Here is a 14819-nt window from a genome sequence, read left to right on the forward strand (position 1 = left end):
GATGTATAAGATAAGTTATTGAAGAGAAAAGTTTTTATTTTTGAAAATGTAAACAATTTATTATCGCATGCTGCTTGAACCGTTATGGCTTAGATGGCAGCACGTGTTCATCATTTAACCGAACGGTTAAATACAAAATTAGTTGAACTAAGTTCGTTTTAAAGCTTAGCGTTTCGAATGTAGTAAAAATGTGACCAGGGGCGTAGCTAAGGGGGGGGAGGTTGGGGGACAAACCCCCCCCCGAAACGTTAGTCTCAAAAAAAAAAGAGAAAAAGAAGAGAGATGAGAAAGAAAAAAAAAGAAGAAAAGGAAAAAATTCCAAGCGATTATATATATATATATATATATATGTATATATATATATATATATATATATATATATATATATATATATATATATATATATATATATATATATATATATATATAAAAGAAGTAACCCCCCCCCCGAAAGTCGGGTCTAGCTACGCCACTGAATGTGACTGGCTATTTATTTTTTACCGGAGGAAGAAAAAAAAAATGATATTTTACCCATATCAAGTTGTGAGTAATTTTAATATTTTACTTCGTATTCTAATAAATATCTATAGTTGAAGTAAATGAAAAGCGTAATTTCAAGTTGGGATAGTATATTTTTTATTTGTGCAAGGGGTACAACTGTCAGTAGAAGAATCTACATTTCAGTATACGATTTTTTTTTTTTTTTCTGAACAAAAAATTATTCAATTGTAGGCTGAAATCTTGAACCTGATACTTATATTTTCGCTTACATTATGCTTCAGTTTTCTGTCCGGAGCCAAAGCTTTAACTCCTTAAGACCGAGGCCGGCCCTATACGGCTTTGTAGGTTAGATCCGAGACCGGCCGTACCCGGCCGAGTTGTGGGAATGCAGGGGTGATGGGTAGAAGAAGACCCCTACTGTGAGACCTCCCTGAAGAAGATTCTTTCTTCTTGCCGATAGCTATTTAGCAAGTGCTAGCGACAATTGCATTGAATGGGGATCTGCTAATGACTTGAGGTTGCTTGACTTCCTCAAAAAAATAAGAAAAGACGAATCTGCTCTACGATTTCGTTTCAATTTCCTGCACTTTTAACTCTCACTTTTTCATACCACTCTTTAAAAACGAATGCTATTCTAGGGTTTATAAATTTATGTACGAAGTATCATAAAATTGATACAAAACAACATTACAAGGAACCTCGAAACACGGGTGTGCAATTACTACTTACAATATTTCGCCATCTATTAACCTTTTTTTTCATTATTTTTATTCTCAACCGAAATGTACTTATTTCTTTCCAGTTTTAGAAATTTAAAAGTAACACTTCGCAAATCAGAGTTTGGAAAGCAGCTAAACAAATCTGCCTAGAGCTTTAACGAGCATGTGAAAATATACTGCGCCCCACCACACAACTGTTGCCCAAACAGTAGCGCCCCACAAAGAGTGATAGAGGAGGTTATAATTCTACAAGAACATAAAACTACATAAACACACATAATATGTAAAAATGTATGCATGGTTCGATCAACTGCAGTAATCAGGTCGAACAGGTGACTAAAGAAAATGCCTTTGCTACTAGTTCTCTCAGAATGGGCGAGAGAAAAGAATTTCGTTACGATATTATACAATTTTTAATCTAGCGTATTATCACTTTACTTTTAGAGTTACAAATTTTGAGTAAAGTGATATTTACTAGCAATATCATTACTAATAATAAAGCTGAAAGTCTGCTTGGATATTTGGATCTCTGTCTGGATGTCTGGATCTCTGTGACGCGCATAGCGCCTATACTGTTCGGCCAATTGTCATGAAATTTGGCACAAAGTTTATAGCATAAGGGTGTGCACCTCGAAGCGATTTTTCAAAAATTCGAGTTTGTTTTGTTTCATTCGAAAATACTTCTATTCAAATTTTAAGAACATTTTACTCAGCAAATTATCGTAAAGTGGAAGCGAAAATTACGAAGTTATCATAACGTGGAACAGTAACATTGGCGAGAAAATGAACATAGCAAATGGGCGAGAAATTCATCATCCATTATTTGTAAATATACAAGCGAACCAAATGACCTTTTAATTTTCTACTACGGGCAAAGCCGCGTGGGTAGTCACTAGTAATATATATTTGCACTTCTAAAAACTCAATCTCAAAACAGCATTTTCTAATTTTCTTCTGAACAACATGTTATTTATTAATTAGGAAAATTCAGTCATTTTGTCAACATGTAAGTTTAGAACCATGATTTAAAAAAAGGTGAAATCTACTTAAATCTTCAGAAACAGCTGTCTGAAGTGGAATAAACAGAAATTTCTAAGGGCTACTTGACTTTGAAATCATGTCATTTGGATTCAGGTGCTTTGAGGGAACTAGCATTTCCTTCAAAGGCAATAATTCAAGCACAATACAGAAATAAATTAAGATTAGAACCAGATCATTGAGTTTTATTGCAAGAATCAATCTTGGCAAATTTCTACTAAGTAATTGAGCAAGTTGCATATTATTTCAGCCGCTAAAGTGTTAACTCAAAGTTTTTCTTTAGGCAAAGACTGATGTGTTAAAGAAATTAAAAAAAAAAAAAAAAAAACTAAAGAATGTAATTCTAGTTGCGCTAATGATAATAAATAATGTATAAAATTGGTAGGTACAGTTTTAAAGTTTATCATTATTATTTTTGTCATAAGGGTGCACAGTCAAAAATCTTTTGACTGTGCAATCTGAGTACAATAATTACTTCTTTTGGGGATCATAAGTTCAACAAGAAAATTTTGAGTCGCTTTGGTTTCAATGATTGTTACATGTAAAACAAAGACACCGTAAAAGTTTTAACGATTGATTTAGCTTGTTATTAACTTTTTTCAACTACATTTTGCAATATATATGTTAATACTTAGGTACTTCATACTTATGTGGCATCTCTCCCACATTATGAGAAGAGATGCCAAACTTTTCAAAACTGTAAATAAAGAGATGTTTTGTTTAGAAATGTTTTTGTTTTTTGAATGCCGAGAAAATTAGCAAGGAAGCATACGGTAATCAGGGGGCAGTGGAGTGAAGAGACCTTAATTCTGGCAGATGAAAAAGTAAAAAAAGGAGAACTATCGAAAAATGAAGAATTATAACTTTATGGAACGCCGTGGGAAATGCTACATCAGGTTTTAAAGCTTGTGGAATAATACCACTCAATCCTAATGCTTTTCTGATCATGTCCTTGCTATTTCTGGTTTAATTCAAGTAGCTACTTTTGAAATTCCTCCTGAAAGTACTGCCTGTCCAGCTCTGTTTCCACATCAACTTTCAGACAAACGTTCACTTAGTAAAGAAACGCCTACAAATATTCTTGAGAAGTCTTATCTAATCCCTAAACTACCTAGCTCGACAGTGAAGCGAAAATACGTTGCTTGTGTGTGCACGGAATGTTGGAAAAATTACTATTAAAAAAGAAAAGAAAGAAAGAAAAAAACTGACTGGATTGAATGTTCCTTATGCTAAAAATGGCTGCATGAGTCATGTACAATGTACTGTAATAATTCTGATATGGAAATAATCCGCAAAAAGATCAAAAACAATAAATAATAACATAGATGGCATTTCCCCCACACTATATAAGGCGTCTCTCCCACACGTTATGGGAGAGATGGCCTGTTGTCAATCTACAATTTTATTTGTTATTTCTTTTTTATTTAAGTCTAAAGCTCGTTAATAATAATTTTAATACCTAATAATAGTGTAACTTCAAAATAAAACAAAGGGTTCAGTTATATTGCATCTTTAATTTTTTATTTAATTTGTACAAAAAGTATGGCGTCTTTCCCACTTTTACCCTATAGAGATAGACAGACAGTTGGTAGATAGATTTAAATATGCTGATAAATGTCTCCAGAGATATAGATGTTGATTGAAATTATTTTTATACTGCCATCAAAATTATTTGAGCAGCCAGCGAAGGATGCATTCTTGGAGTAAGAAGGTGAATGGCATAAAAAGCGAAAAAACTACTTGCTGAAGGCGGTTAGTAATATTAAAATGTTTTTGTTTCTTAAAATAAAAATGCTTTATAATTAGTCAGAGCATTATAGCCTTATTTCAATCACCAAATAAAAGAGAAAAATTGAAAAGATCAGTTAGGAGTTTTGTAAATGTTTCGGTTGCTAATATCTAAATAAATAAGTAGTATTTAAATAATTTGATAAGTAATTAAAATAACTCCATGTTTTATAATTTATTTCTTCTGGAGAAGAATAATGGCTATGCTCAAACTTAATTAGTCAATCGAAATCGTGGGAAATTCTTCCAAAACTGTAAGCTACTAGAAAAGTTAGGTATTTTGTGGCGCAGGCTGAATATGATATCCCAAAAAAGAAAGTGATTAGTAATATTATGGGTAGGAATGAAAGGAAACTCATCTGCGAGACCACCGGACAAGTGACAGTGATGGACTTGTCCCCTCTGGCAATGCTATAACAAGGATTGATAGCGCATAACTTGTGAAGATGTCCGCTTTTCGGGAAGAACGGGAAATGAGGAAACTTAGATCGTTGCTTTTTATTCATTCTACCTTTTTCCTTCACGCGACTTGTTCTATTTCCCTCTCAGTTTGTGCAAATTGATTTAAATCGGAAACGTGTTTCCAATTTGAAAAGAACATCAATTATCATTAGTTTTATAAGTTAAATTATTGCATGATAAATCTTAAGCTTGTGCTTGAACAGGAATTTTCTTATTTATAATTAATTTTTTTTTTCTTTGTTTACCTACTCTAAAAATAAAGAAAACAAGATGACTGTTATGCATCTCGACATAAGTTCAAAAGCTATCGAAGAAACGATAAAGGCATTAGGGCAATGGTGAAGAGCTCCACGCGCCCGAAGCGTGAGTGATTAAGGTGACAGCTAACCACGCCTATTGCAATTAGCAAACAGAAGAACTGAAGAAGAGCGGACGAGGGGTCTTCAGAATGGACGGTTCCATTTCTAAAATAGCTTAGGCGAAAAAGTCAGGACTTAACTGTGGCAAAATTTCCCCCCGGCTCGGTCTTAAAGAGTTAAATTAAAAATGAAGAAAAAGAGCAAGAGAAAAAAGAAAGAACTAAAATTTCTTCGGTTGCCTTCCTGAGATTTAATTACGTGGGATTATTTCAAAATTAACCGAAACCAAAACTATTTTATCTGCAGTTGTAAATAGTCATCGTGAAGGTAGAAATTTAGTTTTTTTTTTTTTTTGGTCTTTGTTGAAGATTAAGCTTGAACGCATATCGTGGCCTCAGAGCAACAGTAAGACACATAATCCCAGGAATAACACTAAGATATCCTACCGTTGCTTCTGAAGCGATGATATGTAACGTCAGCATTGTTCAAGGCCATAATTTTCGAGCAGAACAGGTTAGAATCTAAGGGCAGATCTGAGATCAGGTAGAAAAGCAAATTATTAAATTATTATTATTATTACTTGTCCTTTTACTGTATATCCTGGTTTACAAATGTTTCAGATTTCACAGTTCCAAAACATTTCCCTAACTTTATCATTGTCAAAGATCACCTAAAATTCCATTTTGAACTTCAATGTTGAAAAATTACCAGTTCAGAGTCCCTCAAGGGACTCGCTCTTTCCTAGTATCCACGCCTGTTTGAACCTTTAAAAAAAAGAAGAAGAAAAGATACGCTGATGTTAACATAACTGGGTTTGTCCAAGAAACTAGAAATTTGTCTAGTAATTTCTTCTGCTTTGACAAAGAAAGTGGCAGCATTTTTCAAAACCATAAGTTTTGGGGATAAGAAGTGTCTCTCTCTCTCATACAAAAAAAAAAAAAAGTGTTTTCATATCACTTCTTTAAAACTGACATTGACGGAAAATAAAGTCACCAGGTTTAAAGTCATCAAGTAGCTAGAAATTAAGAGGGGGGGGGGATCTAAGTAAGGTTGACAGGAACGCCCGCAGTCTTGTTTACTTTTCTAGCAGTGCTGCTACCTGTCGAATCTCTTCCCAAGCAAAAGTGATATCTTCTGAGGTAGTGACGCGGGAACAGATGGCGAATCGCAGAATGTATCGATCACGAACTCGTGTTGGGGTGATGTGGATTCGACGTCGCTCGTTCACTCGTCGATTCAGTTCTTCATTCAGGTGGTTGGGACCCTGCATGGGAAAAGTAAAATAACCCTAGAATCACTCTTCGTTTAATAAACGTTTTAAAATGGTTGTCGATGTTGTGGAAACCATTTTAATACGTTTATGTAATGAAGTGTGCTACTTGGGAAGTTGATTTCATATGTAATGAAAACATGTCGCGTATCTCAAAGTCTTCGAGCAATATTTTCGGGAATAAGCGCCATGGTGCATACAAGAAAAAAAAAGGCAAATATATTGCCAGTGCAGCACATATACAGTGCGGCGGATACAGTGTCTTCTTTTTTTGTTTTTCAAGTAAAAAAAATCCAAGTTTTTAAAAAACGTTGAAATTGCTGCTAATAGATGGGCACCACATCATCCTGCGGCCGGCAAGTACCACAACATACCGATCGACGCAGAAAAAGTATGTCAGTTACGTCAAAGTACGTGTTTCAATGTTTTTTTCCAACATTGAAAACGTTTTTTGATGTTTGCAATTTTCTCCATTTTGCTTCTAATTTCTGTATAAATAAGAATGTTATTATATTAATTTTTAATAATGATTAATTGATTTTAAGCATCGAAATAACAGGGAAAAATTACTTCTTAAATCAAGTCGGTGAAAAAACATGCACCGACATAGTTCTATGTGTCAAGAACATTGTCCGTTATTGTTCGAGATTTAAACGTAGAACTATGTCGTTTCAACGTCGATTGATATTTTTTGTGTTACTTAGGCCAGAGATTTTGACATTGGCGAGGCATTGATAAGGGTTCGCATCCCTCGGTCTGGATAACAAACCAATGTCTCCTCCCGAGGTAAGAATATTAGCTATACAGTATAAAGTATGTAAAAATACGTTAATTAAAAATATTTCTTTAAATTTACATTTCATTTCAGTTTTCTAAACTACTAATAGTGCTTTTACGTTGTTTAATGTTGTGTGCTGCGTTTATACCGGGTGCGGCGCATACATTAAAAAACTTTTTTCTTAAAAATATATAACGATGCGGCGTTTACTCCCGAAGATACGGTAAATAATTATTTCGCTTAGCTTTTTTTAGTTGCTACTGAGGAATCCAACTGAAAATCGCCCCATTTAGAAAGTCAACCGAAAGAACCATTCTAAATTTGAAGAAGAAAAAAAATAAAAACACATTTGTTTTTCTGAACGCCCCCCCCCCCTTTAGTCATTAGATCTCTTCTCTATGTTTATTTGATTTTTCCTTGTAATAAAGGGGAAAATTAAACTTTTTTTTTCACTTATGAGCCTACAGTCATTAAGATTTTTTCTTCTCGGTTGTTACAGCTCTTTTCTTTGTTAGTGACAAAAATTTACCGTTACTCCGTCTTCCATACTAAGTCATTCGAATTTGTAAGTCATAGTATATTTAGTTTAGTCATTACAATTTCAGATATTTTTAAAATACTATAAAATGTTTTTTTTTTTTTTTCTTGGATTCGAGTTTATGGCGCTTAGCGCGTACAGAGAGGTTGTTGCAGTGTTGTTCAAAAACGTACCTTTAGTCGGAAACAGACGAGTCCTAGCAGAACAGGCTCAACGACTTCGAATCTTGCATCTCCACAAACTAGACGCTCAAATTCTTTGGCCAAGGCTACATGCTAGAATAACGAAGAGATTGAAGAAAAAACACAGATTCGAAAACATAAAGCATAAATGCAGGCCCATCACTTTGAATTTTACACAGGGCGGAGCATAGGCGGCTGGTGCCTCAAAAAAGTGGGGGGGCAAAAGCGATGTGAGTGCGTGGGCGGGGCACAACACCCTTCAAGCTTCTTTTCTTTTTTCTTTTTCGCATAATTGAGCAGTAACATTAGATTTTAACAACATAACAGATAAAATGACCTTCTCTTATAAATATTCGGTTCACAGTCATAGGCGGATTTAGGCTGTAAATTCTGAGGGTGCCACACCACGAGTCGAGGGAGAGGAAAACCCCAAGAGCGACAGGGGATCCAGCAGTGACGCCACCAGAAAATAATTTGAGGGAGGGAGGTCTGATTTTACTCCCCCCCCCCTCCCTCATATGTTAGGGTGTCTAAAACAATTATTAGGAGAGAAGGTTGTTTTCATGAAAATAAAGCTGCGTTGTAGCTCTGAAAAATATAAATGACCAAACTATATTTCCTAATGAAATACATATGATTATTGATTGATTTATGTATTTTTTTTCAAAACGCAACCAAAAAATATTAGGCACCCTCGTAAATCCGCCTATGTTCACAGTATCAAAAATTGGAACGGATGCCTAACGTAGACGCTTTTCTTACATTTGGAAGTTTCATTTAAATTTTTTTAAAATAATAAATGCAAATCATACTTACTAAGGCAGTTCTTCTTTCTTTTAATCAATGAATAATGTCATCACATAACGGCACACTCCAAAACACCGAGAGAGCAGGTCAGCAATACATTTATTTATTTAATATTATATATATACATTTGTGTATCAAATTAGTAAAACGATAGCCTGCGATTTTTGTTTTTCGAAAATTGCTCTATTACTTTAGTAAAATTAATAGCTATAGTGTTTTCAATCTTCAAAACAGCAAGTGCAGAAAGCCTCTCTTGACACATACTGCTTCTCAGGTACGAATTTAACGATCTCAAGCATGAAAAACTTCTCTCACACGATGCAGTTGAGACTGGTATCACAAGGAGAATTCGCATTAATTGTGTTAGGTATGGGAATATATCACTGAGGTCCTTTTCCACAAGAAAATTGCATCTTTTTCTCAGTTCCGTTACCTCCGAAGGTAAAGTCGATGGTAAAGAGTCGATGTATTTTTTGTACATTTTCTGAAAAATTTGGGTCTCTCCTAATAATTTTTCCATGTCAAGATCATATGTTTCCGAGACTTTTTTAATGGATTCATCTTTTATAATCTCTGATGGATCGGAGCATACGACATCTTTTAGTGATTGAAATATATCCAATTCATTTTCTTTGAACTTTTCAGCTATTGTGTTTAAAGCAGCATCTATTACTGGAAAAGCAATTTCCGTTCTATAAAATGATTTGACATCTTGTGACATGTTGAAGGAACCCCCGCCGAGTTTCAAAGACACCTTTCTAGATCGCGGAAGTTTTGGTCCAGTAAAAGACTTTGCTTCACAAATATCGTTAGCATATATCCACAACTTTTCAAAAAAATCTTCACTTCGCAATTCATTTAAACATTCTTTTGTTGTATTTACCAGATCCTTCACAGTTGAAAAAAATAGCGATTTTGATTGCAAAGCTTTTGAAAGCGTATCTGTAACTTTCAAAACTCTTTGGATCAGAAGTAGGCAAAAAATGAATTGGAAATTTTCCATGTTATTTAGTAATGCTTCAGCTTGCGATCCATTTCTTGAATCCGTTTCTGATATTTTCTGTAGAGTATCTACAATTTCGTCAAAATTTTGCAACACTGTGTTGCAAGCTTCTACACGACAACTCCATCTTGTGTCGCTTAATGATTTAAGTGACTTGTTGCCTCCAACAAAGTCCTTGTTTTTTAAATTTTCCTTATATAAAAAAGTTCTTTTGGTTGAAACAGCAAAAAAACTGTGCAATTCTTTCAAGATACCCATAGAATTTCTAATTTGTACTTGTTTGCTGCAAGCGTCAACAATACACAAATTCAATATATGGGCATAACAGTGCACATAGAATGCCAGAGCATTTTCTTGAAGAATCCTCGCTGCCACTCCTTTGTAGCTACCCCTCATATTTGCTGCTCCATCGTAGCATTGAGCTCGGATTTTTGAAAGAGGAAGTCGAAATTTTTCCAACACATCTTTTATCAAAATGGCTAAAGTTTCTCCTTCCGTGTTGCATGTTTCGAAAAAGCCCAAAAATCTTTCATGTACGCTGAAATCTTCGACTTTGACGTAGCGGATTACGATTGCAACTTGTTCATTATGTGCTATGTCGGCAGTTTCATCAACAAGTATTGCATAACAACCCGACCGATTTGCTTCGCTAGCTATGGATTCACAGACCTGCTTGCTCATGAGCTCTAAAATTTCATTTTGAATTTCCTTACTACTGTAAGAAAAATATTTTTCTTTTCCTTTAAAGAATTTTTTAATTAGAGTATTGTCCTTTGAACGGAGATTCAACAGTTCTAAAAAAGTTCCTCTGTTGCTTGCTTCTTCCTTTTCGTCATGTCCTCTTAACGCAATGCCTTGTCTGGCACAAAACAACAAAGTTTCACAAACGGACTCGAGATACTTTTTGTTTTCCTCAATTTCGGTTGCTCTTTGGGAGATTAGTTGAACACACACGCTCCCTTGTCTCAATGAAGTTTTATATGCTCTGAGTCTCTCAGCAGACGACTTATGAGCTTCACTGTTTCCGTGGGCTTTGAATTTCTCAACACCTTTTTTCCAGTTTTGAAATCCTATTTCTGTGAATGTTTTTTCTGCACAACCTTGAAGTTCATTTTGGTACATTCGACATGGAAAACAAAATGCCTTGTTCAGTTCTCCATAATATTCCAACCATGGAAATTGGTCGAACCAGTTTTTCTGGAATTTCCTCCCATTATTAACTGGATATTGAATGTCCAAAGGCTGATGCGGGCCTTCATTAACTTCATTTTTTCTGATATCATGGTTGTCGCAAAATGTCGTCTCTTCATTAACTATCGAGTCTTCTGTATTTGTATTGATTGACGTCGTTGGCATGGAATCAGACAGTGTTGCATTGAAATTCAAAAAATCCGCGTCTTTCGATTGACTTTCACCTGCATTTTCCACAGTAGGAATCTTGCGGAAACATGCACTAATAGTAGGTTGGTTTTTAAGTCGCTTTGCTTTTCGAAACATTTTGCAAAAACAGAGACGAAACAAATGAAGTTTCTAAATGGAAAAAAAAGGCAGCACCTGCTTCGAATTCGCATTCGAAAATGAAACGTTCAAGTGCTCCTTTTACAGATGATCGCCCTTTGACTGTTTCGGGATTTCTCATCTCGACCCAGAAGTACATACCGGTTAACGGACAGGAGCTGGACACCTTTGTGTGGCACGCGTCAACGAACACTTTAAATAATAGACTAGACATGGAGGCACCTGCAGTGACACCGCAGAAAATTGAAAGATAAACATGGTGACCTTGCATGATGTCTCCTCTTTGTGTCGTGGCCGGACACTCCAAATATCTCAGGCAACGCTACACACAATGAGAACTGTCCATCGCATAGGGCTTAGTTCCTCTAGGGACTACGCGGTGCATTCGAAAAGGGTCTCCCATTTATATTGACTCCTAATGCCCAGAGCCTCGTAAAAGCTAGCACCGCTATTGCCGTATGAGAAAGGAGTGAATGTGTGGCGCCATTGGCACATCAAACTCCAGACTAAAAAAAAATTTCCGAACACTTCACCTGTTTTTATGAAGATAGGGACTTCAGACCAAATAAGAATTTCAAAAATGCTTGGTGGACCTGCCCGTTTTTTTTCCAATGGACTATCTTGACACAAAACACAATAAGTATGAAATAAAGGTGTAATATTAATGTCAAAAATCAATTAAAATTTTAGATTATAGGTAATATGGAAATAGGAACTTTATTTTTGAAATTTCAACTTTTCAAAATTGGTTATTATTAGTTCATTCATGAGAGTGATAGTTTATTTTTTATTATTTTCATATTTTTTTGCAAATAATATTTCGAAATTTTACTCAAACTGTGCGCAATGTTTCTTATCATTGTTCATAAAATTTCATTCTGTTAATTGGACAAGAAAATTCAAATATTTGTTTAGTAGTCCATGATTAGCAGGTATTTTAAATTTAGAATCGATTTCTTTTATTATTAGTAGCCATTTAACAACGAACGTTTAATTATTGTAAAAATTATAAAGCAATCTTAAAAAGATCTACACCGTAGGTTAGATAGGACGAAAAGTACTAACACAAGAGACGTGTGCAGCCTTCCATGCACATATGTACAGATCAATATAATAAATTAAAATGTCTTTACCGTTAATTTTTGTGAAAAAACTTAAAGCATATTTACTAAATTTTATGAAGGCAAAAATTTTTTAATAATACAAAGTTTTGGTTGAATAAAAAGGTACTAAATTGGAAAATTGTTAAATGTACGTTGTAATTGTATGTATAAACTTTGAATGTAATAACTGAAAAAAAAAGGAGAGAGATTGTATTGTAGTTTTCCATCAATTGCTTGGGGGACGGGGAGGGGGAGAACTAATCACAGTCACATTTTCTTTAATGCAAAATATTTCAGTAAACTATTTTTTAAAAAATAAACTAAGAAACTTGTTTTAAATTCTGTATATTTTTATTTTTATGAATTTATTTATTGCTACAAATCATCTTATTTAAGGAAAAATACATGTATTAATTGTTTTTTAAACTCATTCAGCATAATTTCTTGCTTTAATTAATTTAAAATAAAAAATGATGTGTCAACCAATTAATGGGTAAAATCTGCCGATTACAAATAATCAGAAAAATGTCGCTGGTTTCCGATTAATCCGTGTATTTGTGCAGTTTGATAAATTTTCTAACCTGAATTGCATTAGCTAAAAGGACTGGAGAAATTGTCAAATACTTTGTACTAAAAATGAAAAACTTCGTTTTACTACGTTATCTTATTTTGCTCTGTTCATTTGGAATCTCTCTCTGTCGTACGCACCATTTTCTACACAGAAAAGTCATACAAAAAAAAAAGAACTTTGTAATCCGAACACATTTGACGCTTTTCAACAAGTGGCACAATAACGTCCCTCCCCCCTCCCCTCGAGGAGAGCATTGCACAAGTTGAGAACAGCCGAGTTGAAGTTAATTCACGTGATTGCTTTTGGAATTATAGAAGTATTTTAAAACTGTGAATGCAAAAGTAGAGGATAGGAAGCTAAGAAGGATGGTATATCGGTCGTTTAGCTGGTTTATCTGAAATTATTCAAATGTAGTTTTTCGCTTTCCTAAAGTAAAAAAATGAAAAAAGTCACTTTTCGTCGATCGTTAATTTTGAGCTTTGAAAAGTGGGGGGGGCAAGGTCCCTCCACTTTTAAAAGTGGAGGGGCGGTCGCCCCCCCTGCCCCCCCGCACGAGCCGCCTATGGGGCGGAGAGGGGCAAAGGTGCAAACACTCAATGCAAATTTTATTGGAAAACAATAAAAATCAAGCCAATTTCTATGTAAAAACATTATTTTTTCAAAGCCAAAGGGCAGTCGCACCCCTTCCCCCCTAACTCCCGAAATGACGAACTAGTATAAATGAAGAAAAACGTACCAAAAAAGTTTGATTCTTAAACTAACAGAAACAACCTTCAATGAAGCATTGGATCTCTTGGCTTTTTAGTGAATGCCAGCAAAGCCTGCATTCTCGTTTCGTTCTTTCTCAAGAGAATAGCACAAATTATGCCCGACACTTCTGTTTTTTTTACAATCAATTTAAATAATCCCCCCCCCCCCTTTTTTTAAATCAATTCTTCATTAATTTTGTGTAAATCGAGTGTCAATTGCTTGGATATACTAATAATAGTGAAACCTGTGTAAGTTGACCAATTGCGGTGCACTGCTTTGGTAGTCAACTTATAGAGGTTGAATTATATGATATCTAATTCTGTGCTAAAAAATCAACTTTACAGGTTTTACTACGTGAACCACTTTTATTTTCTCAAGTTGTATTCTTAAAATAATTTTTATGTGAAAGATACTGACTTAACTGTTTTTTTTTTTTTTCGCCTTTCAGCGGGACCTTAAATTACATGTTAAGTACAAAGTACTTATATAATTTGAAGCCGGGACACCTAAATATTCTCCTTGTTCAAAAAAAAAAAAAAAAAAAAAAAAAAAAACTTTATAAATCATAAGTAGTAAATTTTACCACCCTTTTAAGCCTATGCTAAGTCAGAACTGCATGCAAAATACCGATGTACAGTTATGGCATCCACTACAAATGAAAGACAAGTTGTTGATGTAAATTATACATCAAGAAGTATCCTCGAAATCCAACATATCGTCGGCACCATGCTAAACTAACGAATGTGAAAATTGGCACTTTTCAGGAGAGCCAACACACTGAATATAATTTTTTTCCATCTGATCTGACCTGTTTAGTTATTTTCAATGTTTTAATTTTTATAACTGGTACGTGATGGCGTAGAAAAGATATAATCAGTAGTATCACATCATTAAAATTTCGTAGTTTAAAAGAAAAATTTTCGACCTGTAAGTATGTATTATTAGTTTAACTAACCAGTAAATATCACATAATAATGTTTTTGCTCGTATTGTAATATTTGAGAGCAAATCATTATAATCAGCGGGCCCCCGATGGGAGGTCACCGTGACCTCCCAAAAATTCCTTTATTCGGCAAATTTTGTCTGACTATTCGGCCAAATTTATTTATATCCGACAAAATTTTCATCATTAGGCAAAATTCAGATTTTCATTCGGCAAAATTATCATAATTCAGCAAAAGTTGGAGATCCATTCGGCAAATTGAGAATTTTTGCCCTCCCAAAAAATTCAGCTCGGAGCACCACTGACAATAATCTACTATTGCGTAAAACCTTGATTTTTTTCGATTTTTTTTTTGAGTTGTGTCAATCTGCACTGGTAATATACCTTTCTGATGTGTTCTTGCAGCTTTCGAATTCCATACATTCGGAAGACGAACCACATTTTCAAAGAACGGAAGCGACGTCCCAACGGAATTTGCCAATGCTGAAA

General features: G+C 34.6%; 1 protein-coding gene across 1 annotated transcript in view; it reads right to left on the bottom strand.

Annotated features, from left to right (window-relative positions):
* Positions 1 to 5942: 5942 nt before the first annotated feature.
* LOC129222844 (aromatic-L-amino-acid decarboxylase-like) overlaps positions 5943 to 14819 on the bottom strand; it is a 48903-nt gene continuing 40026 nt past the window's right edge. Inside the window, exons 10-12 of the mRNA XM_054857395.1 lie at positions 14715 to 14813; positions 7627 to 7728; positions 5943 to 6131 (exon numbers count right to left, since the gene is read on the bottom strand). Of these exons, the coding sequence (XP_054713370.1) occupies positions 5943 to 6131; positions 7627 to 7728; positions 14715 to 14813 (390 nt within the window). The remainder of the gene's footprint in view (positions 6132 to 7626; positions 7729 to 14714; positions 14814 to 14819) is intronic.

Source organism: Uloborus diversus, chromosome 5 (assembly GCF_026930045.1).
Source record: "Uloborus diversus isolate 005 chromosome 5, Udiv.v.3.1, whole genome shotgun sequence".
Classification (NCBI taxonomy): Eukaryota; Metazoa; Arthropoda; class Arachnida; order Araneae; family Uloboridae; genus Uloborus; species Uloborus diversus.